The following is a 15,862-nucleotide window of genomic DNA, read 5'->3' on the forward strand; positions in this document are numbered from 1 at the left end:
TACCTTAATTTGACCTTCGACACCATCTCCACAGTGGGAAGTTGACAAGAGCAAATGAATGGAGCAGTACTGGCAACAGGGGCGTATAGGCCCTCAGTTTGCTACTTAGTGGGTCTTCACTAAACCCGCTAAATCAAACTCTAGAAGATCAACTTCTGCAGTGCCGATCTTCCCGGTAGGAAAGAATAGGGATGTTAGCATGTAGCCATTTAAATGATTAAACAATAAGCTTACTTATCGGTTAATCCAAACTGTTACATGCAACCTTCTTCACCTCCACACTTCCTACAAGGAGAAGTGTGAGGGGGAAGTGGGAGATGGTGTGCTAGCTCCACATGAGTACTGGATCTCATGGAGCTGCCTTCCCTCCCCATCCCCATGCTGCTGCTGCCTCTGAAGGGGAAAGGGGGGCAGGCGGGAGCCAGTACATGCAGGAAGCTGGCTCCCCATGGGTAACCGCTACCATGGAGTCACCTGTTCCCCCCACCCAACATTTTTTATCAGCACCAGCGTGGGAGGGAAGAGGGGGGAGAGGGCACGCAAGTGGGAGCTGGTCATCATGGGGAGCGAATTTTTAAACCAGCTCCCCTCATGGACAGGCCCCACCTGCCATCCCACTCTGCTGCCTCTGATACAGTGGCTAAAAATTGTTGAGGCTACAAGATTACTAAAATACATGACATCTACCATCCCTAGTAAGACGTGGCCAAAGTGAACAAGAGAAAGCTTTTCTGTTGAGTTCTGCAAACAGCAGTAGCTATATGAGTGGAAGAAGCTTTCCCACTGACATAGCACTGTCTGCACCAGCACCTAGGTCAGTGTAAATTAGGGAAGCAAGCGACTAGTCGTTTCCCCTCCTTTTGCTGCTTCTATCAGAGAGCCCAGCGGGGATCTTGTACATTTCAAAGGCAGAGGTGCAACAGGAAGTGCGGGGCCAGCGGAGAGTCCTTGCTGTCCCAGCGCTCCCTGCAGGACTTCTTTAGAAATGATCCTATCAGGGCTCTTGTACATTTCAAAGGCTCAGGCACCGCAGGGCCAGTGGTCCCCCGCAGATCCCACACTCCCTTCATGACTTCCTTTTAAAACGTACAGGAGTCTCACTGGGGCTCTTGTACATTTCAAAGGCTCAGGTGCTGCAGGGAGCATGGGGCCCATCCGCTGCTGGCCCCACACTCCCTGTGGGGCTTCTGCTTTTGAATTGTAGCAAGAGCACGGCAGGACTCTTGCTACAGTTCAAAGGCGGAGGCACCCATATCAAGTATTCGATTAGTTAATCTAAACTTAACATCCCTAGTGTAAATAACACCACCGAAGGAGGTGACATTCATGTTCCTGAGTGGCATAGCTTATACTGAAAATATGAATGCAGAGCTTTCATCTAACAGGTAGATACATAGTTTTCTAACCAACTTTTTAAGCACTGGTAAATTCAAACTAAATCCCTGGAACACGGGATACAGCTTTGATCCAGTCCACTAGAGATGTATGTACAAGGACTAAAAGCAGCCCACAAACAGATGCCCAACTTAGGAGATAAAACACAGTGGGGTTTTGTATGTTTTTTCCATCTCCAATTATCTCTGAAGAGGAGTACATTTTGCAAAAACTTATGAGACAAACTCAAATAGAATCATATATCAAATACAAAATCTCTACATTTCATTGTATTTTTCACACTACACATATGATCTTAAGATATATATGACATTCCAAACAATGAGGAAAAATACATTCTGAAAAAGAGGAAAATATTTTTATTTCAAGACCTTCCAACTACAGAACTCACCTTTGCAAAACTGTTATAAAAACTTACAAGCTCCATCATAAAAACGTTTTTCTTTACCACAATGGCAATAATAAAACAGCCATGAGAATTTAACCTCCTACTTCTCCTCCATCAGCATTTCTACATTCTAAAACCACTAATTAAAGCTGTTATATATTTCTCCTACTAGCACAGCATAGGGCTAGAATAACAATTTGTAATTCCATTATAAGCAATTAAAACAGTTTTCTGAACTAATACATTAATGAAAATAACATACCCTCTTATGTTCACAAACAAGTCTTCTGCAGCTTTGTGTATATGGAAAACTTCATCTCGAAATAGGGACAGGCACGAACTGCTCTGAAGGGCAAGTTTCCAAAGGTTCAAAGCTGTGGCATCACTGTTCAGGATTCCATGGCACAAAATAAACCCAACTTCAAAAGAAAATTCAAGATAGATGTAAGGTACCACAGAGCAGAAATACCAAGACAACATGAAAACCTGAACTCATGAATGGATGACTACTGTGATCAGCTGCCAAAACAATAATTAATGCAGGCTGAACCTCTCTAATCCGGCACCCCAGGATTTGATTGGTGCAGAATGTTAAATTTAGATTAATTAACTAATCAAATAGTCGATGGGATTTCCATCGACTATCTGATTAGTCGATAAGGGCGTCATCTCAGCCTTTGAAATGTACAAGAGCCCCAGTGGGCTCGGGAAGGCAGGGAGTGTGGGACCAGTGAGCAAGTCCCCTGATGTCTGTGTGGCACCTCACAATGGCAGCAGAACCAGTGCAAGAGGAGACTGCTTCAGTCTCCACTTACGCCGTTTCCCGCTGTGCCTCTACCTCTCCTGCCTCTCACAGAGATGGTGCTGGGGGGAACTGGCTTTTAAGTTCCCCCCAGCACTGGCTCCTGTTCCCCCTCCTTTGCTGCCTCTCTCTGATAGAGGCATTGGGGGAATGACCAATCGCATCACTAGCCGACTAGTTTCTTACATCCCTAGGGCAGAACCAGAGAATTTGCTGGACCATTTCAGGTCAGTATTATCTAGCAGCACATCCAACACTTCCATTGCTTACTGGGATGTTAGAAGAAATGTAGGGATAAATTAGAACTAAATATCAGCACAGAACACCAGGACAGGTGGCTGAAAACAAACTTTTTGAGACTGTGGGAAACCTGGCCGCATACATAAGTGGACATCTAGCTAAGTAAAATCATGCCAGACCATGGATGTTGCCGGACCAGAGAATGCTGGACAAGAGGGGTACAACCTGTATTGTCTTCACTTATCTATAACCTACTGATTGTATATCCATGTAATTAATTAACACTAGTTCAAAAGTGAGTGTTTAGATGAAAATGTACTCCATGTGCAAACTAAGAAAGGTTTGCTTGCTATTACTAACTTTTCCATTCATATATAACCCTGTTACTAAAACTACTCTTCAAAGAAAGCTTTTGAAATGTCAATGAAGGACTTAAATGACTTTAACAGGAAATGCTAATTTCAATGCAAGGAGCCAGGGAGTGACAAAAAACACATGGATTCATGGGAATGAGTCTTCATTTCTGGACTGTTTGGATTCTAACAGAGTGGAATATCTGGACAAGACTACAAAGATCTCCAGAGTTTTTCTGGGTAAACCTAATACTTTTGGGAACCTATCAGGTTACTACATCTTTGCTATCATTTTGGATTTATAAACTTTGACTCTCCTGTTACTGTATTTTGCCTGCTTTAAACTATCAATAACTCATTTCTTTTACTAGAGAATTGGCTGCCGGCATTGTGTCTGGTGTGAAATCCAGTGTACACAACTGATCTGGGGTAAGTGATCAACCCTTTAGGATTGGAAGTAACCTAATGTGATGTGATCTTTAGTTTGAGAGACCATTATCACTAAGTCCAGTTTGTCTGAACGCCAAGATGGTCTGCAGAATCCAAGGGGACTGTTTATGACTCCAGGGGATCAGACCAATATAGTGCTCAAGGAGTTCACATTTGTTACTGGCTTGGTGAAATCTAAGTGTAGAATATACCACCAGCTTGGCGTGTCTGCCCTGTTTTCTGTCAGTCTGACCTTAGATTGGTACTCACAGTTGTGAGCCACTCTGGACAATATGGCAGTATACACACTTTTATTTTCCAGCACAGCATGAATCATCAAAATGATCATTGGTATGAATTAATTAATAGCACTGCTTAAATTATCACTAATAAAAATAACTCAAAAACAAATGTACAGGCAGAATCTGAAAAAAATGAAAAAATTCAGAATATATGCTCTAAACTCCATACAAAAGCATGACACTGTAAACATGAAAATCTCCATCCTCTAGTCATAGCACCTTCTATAGAACACAATTGAATTAGTACAGCTTTCTGAAAAGTAAATGGGCACTATGCAGAAATAAAAATGGCACACACAATATCTCTTAAAGATGTACTTACAAATAATCCATTTTTCCATTGCATCCAGAGAGAGGTATTCACATGGCATCTGTATGAAAGAATGATTTCCAGTACATAAATGATACATAGTAAAAATAATTCTAATGAACACATTTAATAGAATATAGGGTTGTTGTTTTTTATCATAAAAGCAACAATTTTATATATTTTTCCCCTCACAAAGCATGTCAGGAGATTTTATCCTAATATCAAAATCAAAGAAAACTCCTTTTGTTTACAGATTGCTTTTAATTTAGCTGATGCTTAAACAACAACAAAGAAAATTAAACAAAGCAATGCACAACCTTTTATAAGACTAGCTAATTAATAAGTTAAGATTTTCTAAAGCGATTAGTGACTTTGGGTGAATATTTTTGACTGCCCAACTTGGCACACTTATGGGGGGGGGGAGGAGGTGATTCTCACAAAGTGCAAAATGTTCAGCCAAAAATGAAGGCATCCAAAGTCACTAAGCACTGAAAAAAAAAATCTAGTGTCTGACGTTTGTTTTCCCATCAACACCTTAAATACTACATAGAATTCCATGCTCTACTCTTCCCACCCAATAAAATCCACAATATTTTCATTTAAGGATGATTATCAAGAACAGGGAATGGAGATAAATGCTAAGTCAAAGGAAGACTTACAATTCTATAGGTAATTAATTCCATTGGACACTGCAATTGTAATTACTCAAGTATTACCAACCTGATTATTGGTACAAAAATGGTTCAGAAAAGCTGAATTCTTGCCAGCAAATTAAATAGGTAAATCCAATAATACATAATCCAATATCAAAAATATATATATAATAAAATTATTTCACAGAACTATTTATTTAAATACTACTCTATTACTCAAGGTAAAATGTCATACTGTGTCAGACTGTGCAGGATTAAGCATTGTACTCGGGGCACTGATTAGGCTCAATAGTTGTGCATTCCTCCACTGGTCAGCTGACAAATTTCTTCTGGGATAGACCATCTGGAGTGAAATTAGAGCATCTGAAAGGGACTAGGAAAATAAAAAAAGGTTTAGTTAGAAGAACTGTGCAAGATCCAATGCTTTGGGGCTTTTTTTATTTTAGCAAAAATCCAATATATATATACTTCATAGTGTGTCTTTTTCTACAGCCATTGTACACTATTCCACTTCATTAGCACAGTATTCTGTTCTAATAGCAACCAGCCAAATAGCTGCTATTTTCAGCAACTGGAACAGCTAATGATCAGCACTGACATTCAAGCCTTGATGTACCCTTGCATCAAAACTAACTAATCACTAATAATTTGGTACTTTATATCCATACTAGCAATAATCAAAACTTTTTACTAAAATATGTGTATGCTGAGCACTACATTAAAGCCTGAACTAAAGTCTGTTTCAATTCACATAAATGAAATGAGATACTGGTTGTTTACTAATGGAAAACGAGAAAACTGCTTTAAAATACAATGAATTAGGGTCGATGACATTAAAACAAAATGACAAATGAAAAGATAAAGGACACTGGATTTTTATTTTATATGTAATCCATGAGTAAACAAAAATGAAATCGGACTCATCGGGTTGTTCATTAGTTCATCTATGCAGGCAGTTACTCTTGTCCTGCTAGCCATTTACTTCTCTCCGACAGAATATTGTCCACTTTTCCCATCTTGTCTAAAATTTATTATAAAATCTTCAAGTATGAGTCTTACTGCACATTGGGTACTGAACCTGATGGGGCCTCTAGGCTACCATACTACAAATGAACAGTAAGTTAGGTACCTGTCATACAGTCAAGAAGCATAACCAGTTTTAGGTTAGGTTTTTTTTTTTCTGGTGGGCAGAGAAGTGATTTGGCAAGATTTATAAATTATCTCTCTTCTGTTCATCTCTTGCTAAGTCAATAATTTAATTCCCTAGAAATTTTTTTTAAATACAGGCAGTCCCGAGGTTACATGGATCCGACTTACATCGGATCCCTACTTACAAACAGGGTGAGGCAACCCCGCACTAGCTGCTTCCCCCCAGCAGACCAGGGAGACGCGAAGCTAGCGCCCCCCCCCCCCCCCCGCAGACTAGGGAGATGCGGAGTGGCTTTTCTCAACAGACACCTCAGCTTGAGAATAAAGGACTGAGGGAAGTGAGGTGTGGGAGAATAAAACTGAGCTCTGGAGAAATGTTTTGGCTAGTTTCCCCTACAATATGTACCAGTTCCAACTTACATACAAATTCAACTTAAGAACAAACCTACAGTCCCTATCTTGTACGTAACCCGGGGACTGCCTGTAGTACTTTTATCAACTGTAAATTTGTTTCACATACATGCTTCTTTCAAACAGCAATGACCATGAACCTGTGAAAAGTATTCAAACTTACTTTGCTGTGAGGCACAAATTCCTCCATCATCTTCTTTAAAGGATTCTCATAATCCACAATCATCTGACCAAGACGTGGATATTCTCTATCACTAAAAAGCACAACAAATAGAATGTACCCAGCCACAGACAAAATCACGTAATTTTTTTTTTAAATACAATGCATTACCTTGCTCCATGTGTCATTTCATGAGCATAATTGTACAATCCAATGATTGCCTTCCTTTCCTCAATTCGAGACAGCAATATCATTAGTGTTGTGTAGGTTATTATCAAATCTAGGTAGTTCTTCGTTAAATCAAAGTTTACAGTCTAGAGATGAAGTACAAATTGTTACAGTTTTTCTTCCATTCTCAAGACCTTTAGTAGCAAAAATACTAAAATATAAACACACCTTGGTGAAAAAACTAAATCGTATTCAAGCATTATTAGCAATTAATTCTAATGGGATTTTAATGCCAGAATTGTAGGTCATAATTTTTCCTTAACACTTCTACCCAAGCTTAATACAAGCACTTAAATCAGTGGGACAACTCAATGCCTCAAGATAAGCAGATCTTGGTATCATCAGGGTGTTCATGAATGCTACATAAATAAAAAAACTGGAATATAATTTTGCTCTGAAATTAGAAAGCAATTGAAACATGAATGTGTTTTGCCTTACATTTTATAAAAGTCGTTGCATTTTAAAAGATGGCCTGCAAAAAAACTAATATTGGGCTTCTACCATTATTTTTAATTATATATAAAAGTCACCTTAAAGCAGTGGTCACCAACCAGTAGATCGGGATCTACTGGTAGATCTTGGAGCCTCTGTCAGGTGATCCTGATGGGTATGGCCAAGAGGCTGTCAAGTGCCTACACTTCAGCTGCCCCTTACCCCCACTGCTGCACATCTCTTGCCCTTTACTTGGATTTGCCTCCCCCCCCCCCCGGGAGTCTCCTGCTTTCTGTGCAGGGCAGGGGAGGGAAAAGAGGGGTGCTGATGTCAAGGTGCCCCCTCTCCCATTCTGTATCCTTTCTCCACAGAGCAGAGAGGGGGCACAACAGGACTAGGGATGGAGTTTGCTGGCTGCTTTAGGGAGTGGTTCAGGGCCAGGGCACGAGTGAGCCTGCCTTAGCCCCACTGCACCACCATCCAGGAGACACCAGCAGTGCCCAAATGGAGCCCACATCCCAAACTCCCACCCCAGTCATGAACCCCCTCCTGTACCCCAAGCCCTTATCCTAGCTCTGAGCACCTCTGAGCATCCAAACAACCTCCCAAAGCCTGCACCTAGAACCCCCTCCTACATCCAACTGCCTGCCCCAAGAGCAGCTCAAAGCCACTCTCACACTCCAGATCCCTTAATCCAAGACCAGAGCCTGCGCTCCAAACCTCTGTCCCAGGCTGATGACAGTGAGTGAGGATGGGCAAGAGAGGGAGGATGGAGGGAGCAGGGCCAGGGCCTTGGAGAAGGGGTAGGAAGGAAGCGGGGCAAGGGTATTTCTATATGAGGTAGAGCTTGGATTGCACTTAAATTCAAAAAGTGATCTCACGCTTAAAAAGGTTGGAGACCACTGCCTTAAAGGGTTTGTCTGTGCTTCATTACATTATAAAGGCACATTTGCCAGTCCGAAAGGACTAATGACTATTGAACTAGTGCAGGGGTGGCCAACCCACGGCTCTTTGCTCAAAGAAATGCATCTCTTAGGGTTACAGCTCATTTGGACCGCGCACACGGACTGCTCACGGCCGCTCTGAGGATATGCCCCAGCACCTGCAGGGAGAAGCACAGGGCTGTGGCGGCTCCAGTGAGACCCAGGCATTGGGTTAGAGGCAGAGGGCTGGAGGTACCTGGCTTTGGGGGAGGGGAGAGGCGTTGGATCAGAGCAGGGGGGCTGAATCACCTTTAACTCAAAGTCTTTATGGATGCAGAATAAGGCAGCCAACACTGAAGTCATATGTAAATTCCAGGACAAAAAAAGAATCAGCATGTACCTGGTTTACACTGTGTTTCTTTACAGAAAATTCAGAGGCTAAAGCAATTATTCTTAGATATGAGTCTCCCTTATTGTTTTTGAACCAAATTTGCAGATTAGGACAGACCTGAATTTTTAGAACTATAAAAAAATCATAATCTTTATAAGTAAAAAAAAATAAAAAATGAGGAAACCATACCAGAGATCAACAAGTTGGAGTAAAACGAGCACTTCAAATTGTGCTAATTTACTTCTCAGTTTGGTTTAATTTTAAAAAAAACTCACAGGACATACTAGGGCAGTACTGTTAAATTTAAAATACATGGTGGGGATGCTTACTTTTAGTGTGAGAATATTATTGTATTTTCAAAGGGTGTTTTTTAAAATTTGATGTTTGTTCATTGTCAAGTTCTTTGAAGATCTATGGCAGTGAATTTTTTAAGTGACCAAAGACTTTTTTATTGGTTTTTAGTAAGTGGTCATCTATTAGTTAATATTTGTCATCTATTAGTAATTTTCATATGCCTTTTGTATACATTTAAATCTGTACCCTAGTGCTGAATGTGAGCCAATCAGTAAATCATTAACTGGTCATTAGTAGCCAATCAGCGGACTAGATAGCTCTGTCGGGTATTCTACAACAGAACCGAAATGTCCTGTAATGTTATTTTTAATCACTATATTTTGTGTGCTATATCTATGATATAGACAGATTTATAAATATATAAAAATAAATATATAATATGCGGCACTCTATCCACAGCTATTTTGGCTCAATTTCTTAACTGGTTGGCCACCCAGGAACTAGTGAAATGACAACATAACAGCCAATGGTCACGATCCTGCTTTCTGACAGTAATCAGTGCCAGATGCTTCAGAGGGAATGAACAGAATATAGCAATTTCAAGCCATCCATCCCATGCTGTCCAGTTCCAGCTAGTTGGTGGGTTAGTTACATGGAGAGTATGGGGCTGTGTCCCTGACTTCACAGCCATCAATGGACCTATCCTCCATGTACTTATCTAATTTGTTTTTGAACACTGTTCTACTTCTGGCATTCACGACATGCCCAGGCAAAGAGTTCCACAGGCTGACTGTGCATTGTGAGACGAATTTCTTCCTTGTTTGTTTTAATAAAACTGCTGCCCATTAATTTTATCAGATGTCCTCTAGTTCTTGGGTCACACAAATGGTAAATAATACTTCGCTATTTACTTTCTCTATAACCTTCTTGATTGTATAAGACCTCTAAAATGCTCTCCTCTAACCCAAATGTCTTTTCCAAGCTGAATGATCTCAGTCTCATTCCTTTTAATCTGTCTATACCCCTAATCATTTTTGCAGGTGTTCTCTGTATCTTTTCCAATTACAGTAAACTTCCGATAATCTGGCACCTTTAGGACCCAGGGGGTGCTGGATTATCAAATATGCCGGACTATCAGAAGGGGGGACTATGAGGAGTCTGGAGTGGGGTGGGGTGAGGTGGGAGGGTTGGGGGGGGTGGCGCTGCAGGACCAATCTAGCAGCACCGCAGCTGCTCTGCCTCAGGCGTCCCCAAGTCAGCTGCTGCTGAAATTGACTCTGGGAAGCCCGGGGAAGTGCATCTGGGGTGCTGTCAGGTTGGTCCTGCTACAGAACCAACGTGGCAGCACCCTAGCTGCTCTGCCCCTGGAGTCCCAAGTCAGCCGCTGCTGAAACTGACCTGTGGCTGACTCTGGGAAGCCCAGGGCAGAGCAGCTCCAATTGTCCAGATGCCTGGAGCACTTCCAGGTGGTGCCGGACTATCAGGAGTGCCGGACCACTGGATGCCAGACAACTGGAGTTTTATTGTATATCTTATTTGAGATGTGGCAACCCGAACAGCATGCAGTATTCAAGGTGTGGGTAGGTATATCAGTCTGTGGTATGGTAACACTATTTTCTGTTGTATTCTGTATCCTAATGATTTCCTAATATTGTTAGCTTTTTTTACCTCTGCTATACATTGAATAGACATTCACAGAAAATATTCATGATGAGTCCAAGATCTCTTTATTGAATGGTACCAAGTTGTATTTATACTTGGGATTCTTTTTTTTTTCCCCCAATGTGCATTAATAGTCATTGTAGATCAGTACAAAATAGCTAATTTTGTTCCCCAATCATCCAGTTTGGGAAGAGAAGAATCTCACAAGTCAACCTTGGATTTAATTGCTTCAATTTGTATCTTCTGAAAATGTTTCCCTCTCATCATTTACCCTCTTTTCCTTATTATTCACAAATATGTTGAATGGAACAGGTCACAGTTTTGAGGGAACTTGCTATTGACTTTTCACCACTGTGAGAACTGATCATGTGTATTCCTACCCTTTGTTTCCTATCTTCTAAAGTTTCTAATCCATGAGAGGACCTTCCAGCTTATTTCCATAATTGCTTACTCTGCTTAAGAGCCTTTAGTGAGGAACCTTGTCAAAGGCTCTCCGGGTATGTCTACACTAGCTCGTTAGTTCGAGCTAGTTGGCAAATGAGGGCAACCGGAGTTGCAATTGAAGCCCGGGATTTAAATATCCCAAGCTTCATTTGCATGTTCCCGGGCGCCGCCATTTTTAAATCCCCCTTAATCCGAACTCCGTGCCCATGGCTACACGCGGCACAGAGTAGGTAGTTTGAATTAGAGATCTCTAAGTCGAACTACCTATTCCATGCCGCGTGTAGCCGCGGTCATGGAGTTCGGACTAAGGGGGATTTAAAAATGGTGGCGCCCGGGAACATGCAAATGAAGCCCAGGATATTTAAATCCCGGGCTTCATTTGCAACTCCGGTTGCCCTCATTTGCCTACCTAGCTCGAACTAATGAGCTAGTGCAGACATACCCTCTAAAAGTCCAAGAACATTATACTGACTGGATCATCCTTATTCTCGTGGCTGGTTGACACCCTTAGAGAATTCTGACTGACTGATGAAACAGGACTTCCCTTTACAAAAGCCAATGGGAAAAGATGAAAGGGAAACAGGTGCAGTTTTGTTTAGCTTTTTCTACACTTGAATTTTAGTCACTAGTGTAGCTACACTGGAATATTCAAAGGTAAGAGAAAAAGCAAACACCATATGCAACAGAAGTACTTCTGTTTTCTGAGGATCAAGCAGCTCCAAGCTTTCTGATGCCAACAATTAACTAAGATTTCTCCACAGCAGACAATGAACTTGCAGAATCAAGGAGAGAGCTGTGTATCATTAGTGGCTGACAATGCTATAGCCATTGTTCAAAAGTAATCTTGTTAAAAAGCAAGCTAGAGTTAAGGTATGGGCATAATAAAGAGTCATGATTTAAAATAAAATTAGCCTGACTAGGTCACACACAAGGCTACTGTCATTAAAACTACGTGATAAATACCTAGCTAAAGCGTGACACTAAAATTCTAAAAAGTTATACTTGTAAATGTATGAAAAAGACAAAGGATGTTGCAGTGACTGAGTGAATGCAAAAATATTTTTCTTTGCCTATATGCAGTTAACATTTTTAGTTTCTAATTGTATTTGAAAGCTTACTTTAAATATTTTTAAAAAATCAGAAACTTACAATGTCGAAGAAGACTTGGCAAACATCAATAGTATTCAGCAGCTCACAAACATGGTCCTTACAAAAGAAAAACCCTTTATTTTAGTTTAGAGAGCTCAAACATTTGTGTCAATGTATACTGCCAAAAAATAGAGCACATTTTGATACCGTAAAACACAAAACTAGAAAAGCAGCTATTTCATCACATACTACTATACACTGCTGCAAAAATAGACTTATCGGAGCCTTAGAGATGACACGAACTACTGAAAAATCAATTGCAATAGTTATCTGAGTTATATTTGATATGCCGTACCTTAAATTCCATAACATCAACAAATGTGAAGTAATACAAAGCCAGATTCTTCAGAATCTCTGATTTTTCCTTCTGCAGCTGAGCAAGCTGTTGCTGTAAAAGAAACACAACTGCATGTATGCTGTTCTCACCAAATCACTAAAAAAAGCTAGAAAAAAATGACAGCAATAAAATACCTGTGAGACGCAGATGAACCACTAAGCTTGCTAAGCAAGAAAATCTATGTTTTGCTAAGACTGATGCTTTTTTGCATTCATTTGGGTTTTTATGTAGATAGATAGTAAACTAAACACTAAAGGAGGACCACTTTAATAGTCGCTATCATTAGTTTTAAGATTAAAGCTAGAAATTAGAACGTATTAGAACTTAAGTCATTGTTTAGTGTAGCTAGAGACAAAACTGGGAAATATTAAGAAAGAAGTGTTATCATATGTGTAATTAGCAGAGACACAATAGTACATGAGCACAAATCAGTATGATAAAAATAATGACAGATTACTTGAGGTGGGAGAAAAGGTGGCAGAATTTACAAGTTTTACTACAGAAAAAACAATTTGCTTTTAAATTCTGAACTTACCAAAAAGAATATCCAGGCAAAGCCACGTTAAGCATGCAAAATAAAATGTAGATACAAACATAAAATACAGTAACGGTTCTTTGACCAGTTCTATATAAACACAATACATTAAAACGAAAGCAACAAAAGAAACGAAGAAATGAAAAAGAAGCAAAACACTAGCATTAGACAGATAAATGGAAGAGGCAAATGTGACTATAAAGGCATAAATGTAATTAACATTAATTTTTTTGAGACAATGACAATTTTCACAGATTATTTTTCACTGGTTTTAAGACTTGTCCGAATTAGTTCACAATAACTAAGAAAATGTAGTTTATAAGTATAACAGAAAACTTGTCAAATTACTTAATGGATGCTTGTTCACTCATATTACAGCCTCTCACAGATTGCAGGGTCCAATTATTTAACTTTTATACTACAATTCTAATTCATCATAGTGGGTTCCAGCCCAAAAAAGCTTATGCTCAAATAAATGTTAGTCTTTGAAGTGCCACAGGCCTCCTTGTCGTTTCTTAAAAAGTGTACAAATGAATAAAAATGGTGCATAAGGATTAGTTGTGGTTTCCATTGTTGCTTTAATTATCACAGGATACATATCTGAATGCATATGCTTGAGAAGTCACGTCATCTAGGGAAGCTGCAATTCAGAAATAAGTATTCACTACACATTGCATCACCAACTGCATCCTCCCCTCCTCTGGTGTATGGAGGGGGCAGAAGAGTGCCAGACTTTAAGAGATCTAAACATATTAACGAAAAGAGCAAAAAACCCTCAAAAACATGCAGCATTTTGGGCTTCATTCATAGGTGCATTGCCAACAGATCGAGGTACGAGATTATCCCGCTATAATGGGCACTGGTAAGACCACATCTGGAGTGTTGTATCCAGTTTTGGGCCTGCCACCACAGAAGTGACAATTGGCGAAAGAGACACCAGAACAGTGCAATGGAAATGATTAGAGGGCTGGGGCATATGGCCCATGACAGGGCTACTCAACACATGGCCCACAGGCCTCATACGGCCTGCAGCCAGTTTGTCTGCAGCCCACAGTGCAGTTTGGGTTTATGTGGGGCTCAATATGTGGCCTGCAGGTGGGATTCAAAACAAAAAAGTAATTAGTCTTCTGTTGATATGTGTTTTAGTAGTTAAATTCCATTGTCATTGCTTGTTAAAAGTGCTGTCATATGGGTAGAAATCGGGTAAATATTGCATTTTATTAATATCAGCAGAACTGACTTAAATGGGGCCTGCATGTTGTGTATCTTGCCTTAATCTTTGTATTCATGCGTGTCAGTGTGAAAGAAGCTATTTGCATGTAAATGCAACCACACTTAAGTTGCAGCCTTCGGCATGTGCTGTATCATTGTGGCCCCCAGAGCTTCCAAAGTTGAGTAGCTCTGGTTTATGAGGAGAGGCTGAGGGAACTAAGCTTAGTCTGCTGAAGAGAAGAATGAGGGGGGATTTGTTAGCAGCCTTCAACTTCCTGAAGTGGAGTTTTAGGGAGGATGGAGTCAGGATATTCTCAGTAGTAGATGACAGAGCAAGAAGCAGTGGCCTCAAGTTGCAGTGGGGAAGGGGGTATCTAGATTAGATATTAGGGAAAGCCATTTCACTAGGAGGAGGTGAAGCACTGGAATGAGTTACCTAGGGTGGTGGTGGAAACTCCATCCTTAGAGGTTTTTAAGGCCAGGCTTGACAAAAGCCCTGGCTGGAATGATTTAGTTGGGACTGGTCCTGCTTTGAGTGGGGGCGGTGGCCAACATGACCTCCTGAGGTCTCTGCCAACAAATGATTCTAAACAAAAAGGATCTGACCGCTCATTCTGACCAACTCTGAAAAAATAAGCATTAAATTAGTTCTTTAAAAGATATTAAGCTTCATATAATGGATTGCACTGCATTATCAAAAGAAACACGTAGTTAAAATAAATTAGAATATGTATTTGATATCAAACTAAATACTTTTCAACCTAGAATTTAACTTACATGTAAAATGAACTTCATATAATTAAAACATCAGTCATGAATCCAAACTAGCATAATTTTAATCCACACATTTTCAAAACTAGCCAGGGAAGAAAATTATGCTTAGTGAAAAATGACACAAAAATGTTATTTATATACAGAGAGAGGGAGAGAGACATGACACCTTTTGCTGCATTTACATCAGATCTCAAAATAAGCATACTTCAAATGGTTTGATGCTACTAAGGTATATGTAGGTGTTTCTGCAAGTGGTACTGATGACTCAGCTGTTATTACTTTCCCCCCAATTCTACTGAAGCCATATCCCAAAACTGTGAAAAGGAAAGAGAAAGTAAAGCTGGAGGTGCAAGTGATGAGACCAACTAGCTATTGGAAATCCAATTGTGCTTTTTGGCATTACAAGAGAAGCAGATGTCTATTACGTTCAACCTATATAAATCCTTCTTCTGAACAGCTCTATAGTTTCATGGAAGCATTTTTATCCCAGCATTGGTCTTTGTTTCAGCAGCAAAAAAAAGATGACTCATGCATCATGGAACCCTTCAGGATGCTTTAGGCTATACTTAAAGCAAAAAATTAAAAAGTACAAGATGTTGAGAAATATGTATGCTAAATCACGTAAAATAAAATGTGATAATGTTCAGCTTAATTTCCAAAACTGAGCTTTGAAAACAGCTTAAAAAAGCACAGATACGCAGAGTCTTCATCTTTTACTTGGGTTTTCAGTGCTCAAGAATGTGGGTGTAGTTCTTTCCGCACCCATGCAGCAACGTTTTTCCACTGCTGATTTCATAGTGCTATCCTCAGTGTCAGTGTTTTTCAAAGATATTTGATCTGTACAAACCTACACTCTTCATTTAGGAAGCATTGAGCATTTTTGCTTTCC

General features: G+C 40.1%; 1 protein-coding gene across 2 annotated transcripts in view; it reads right to left on the reverse strand.

Annotated features, from left to right (window-relative positions):
* Positions 1–15,862, reverse strand: part of NCKAP1 (NCK associated protein 1) — a 123,621-nt gene that overhangs the window by 70,076 nt on the left and 37,683 nt on the right. For both annotated transcript variants that reach the window (XM_075933759.1, XM_075933760.1), the window contains exons 3-9: positions 12,411–12,503; positions 12,116–12,172; positions 6,764–6,906; positions 6,596–6,686; positions 5,108–5,245; positions 4,232–4,280; positions 2,046–2,202 (exon numbers count right to left, since the gene is read on the reverse strand). In XM_075933759.1, coding sequence (XP_075789874.1) covers positions 2,046–2,202; positions 4,232–4,280; positions 5,108–5,245; positions 6,596–6,686; positions 6,764–6,906; positions 12,116–12,172; positions 12,411–12,503 — 728 coding nt within the window. The remainder of the gene's footprint in view (positions 1–2,045; positions 2,203–4,231; positions 4,281–5,107; positions 5,246–6,595; positions 6,687–6,763; positions 6,907–12,115; positions 12,173–12,410; positions 12,504–15,862) is intronic.

Source organism: Pelodiscus sinensis, chromosome 7, assembly GCF_049634645.1.
Source record: "Pelodiscus sinensis isolate JC-2024 chromosome 7, ASM4963464v1, whole genome shotgun sequence".
In the NCBI taxonomy this organism is placed as follows: Eukaryota; Metazoa; Chordata; order Testudines; family Trionychidae; genus Pelodiscus; species Pelodiscus sinensis.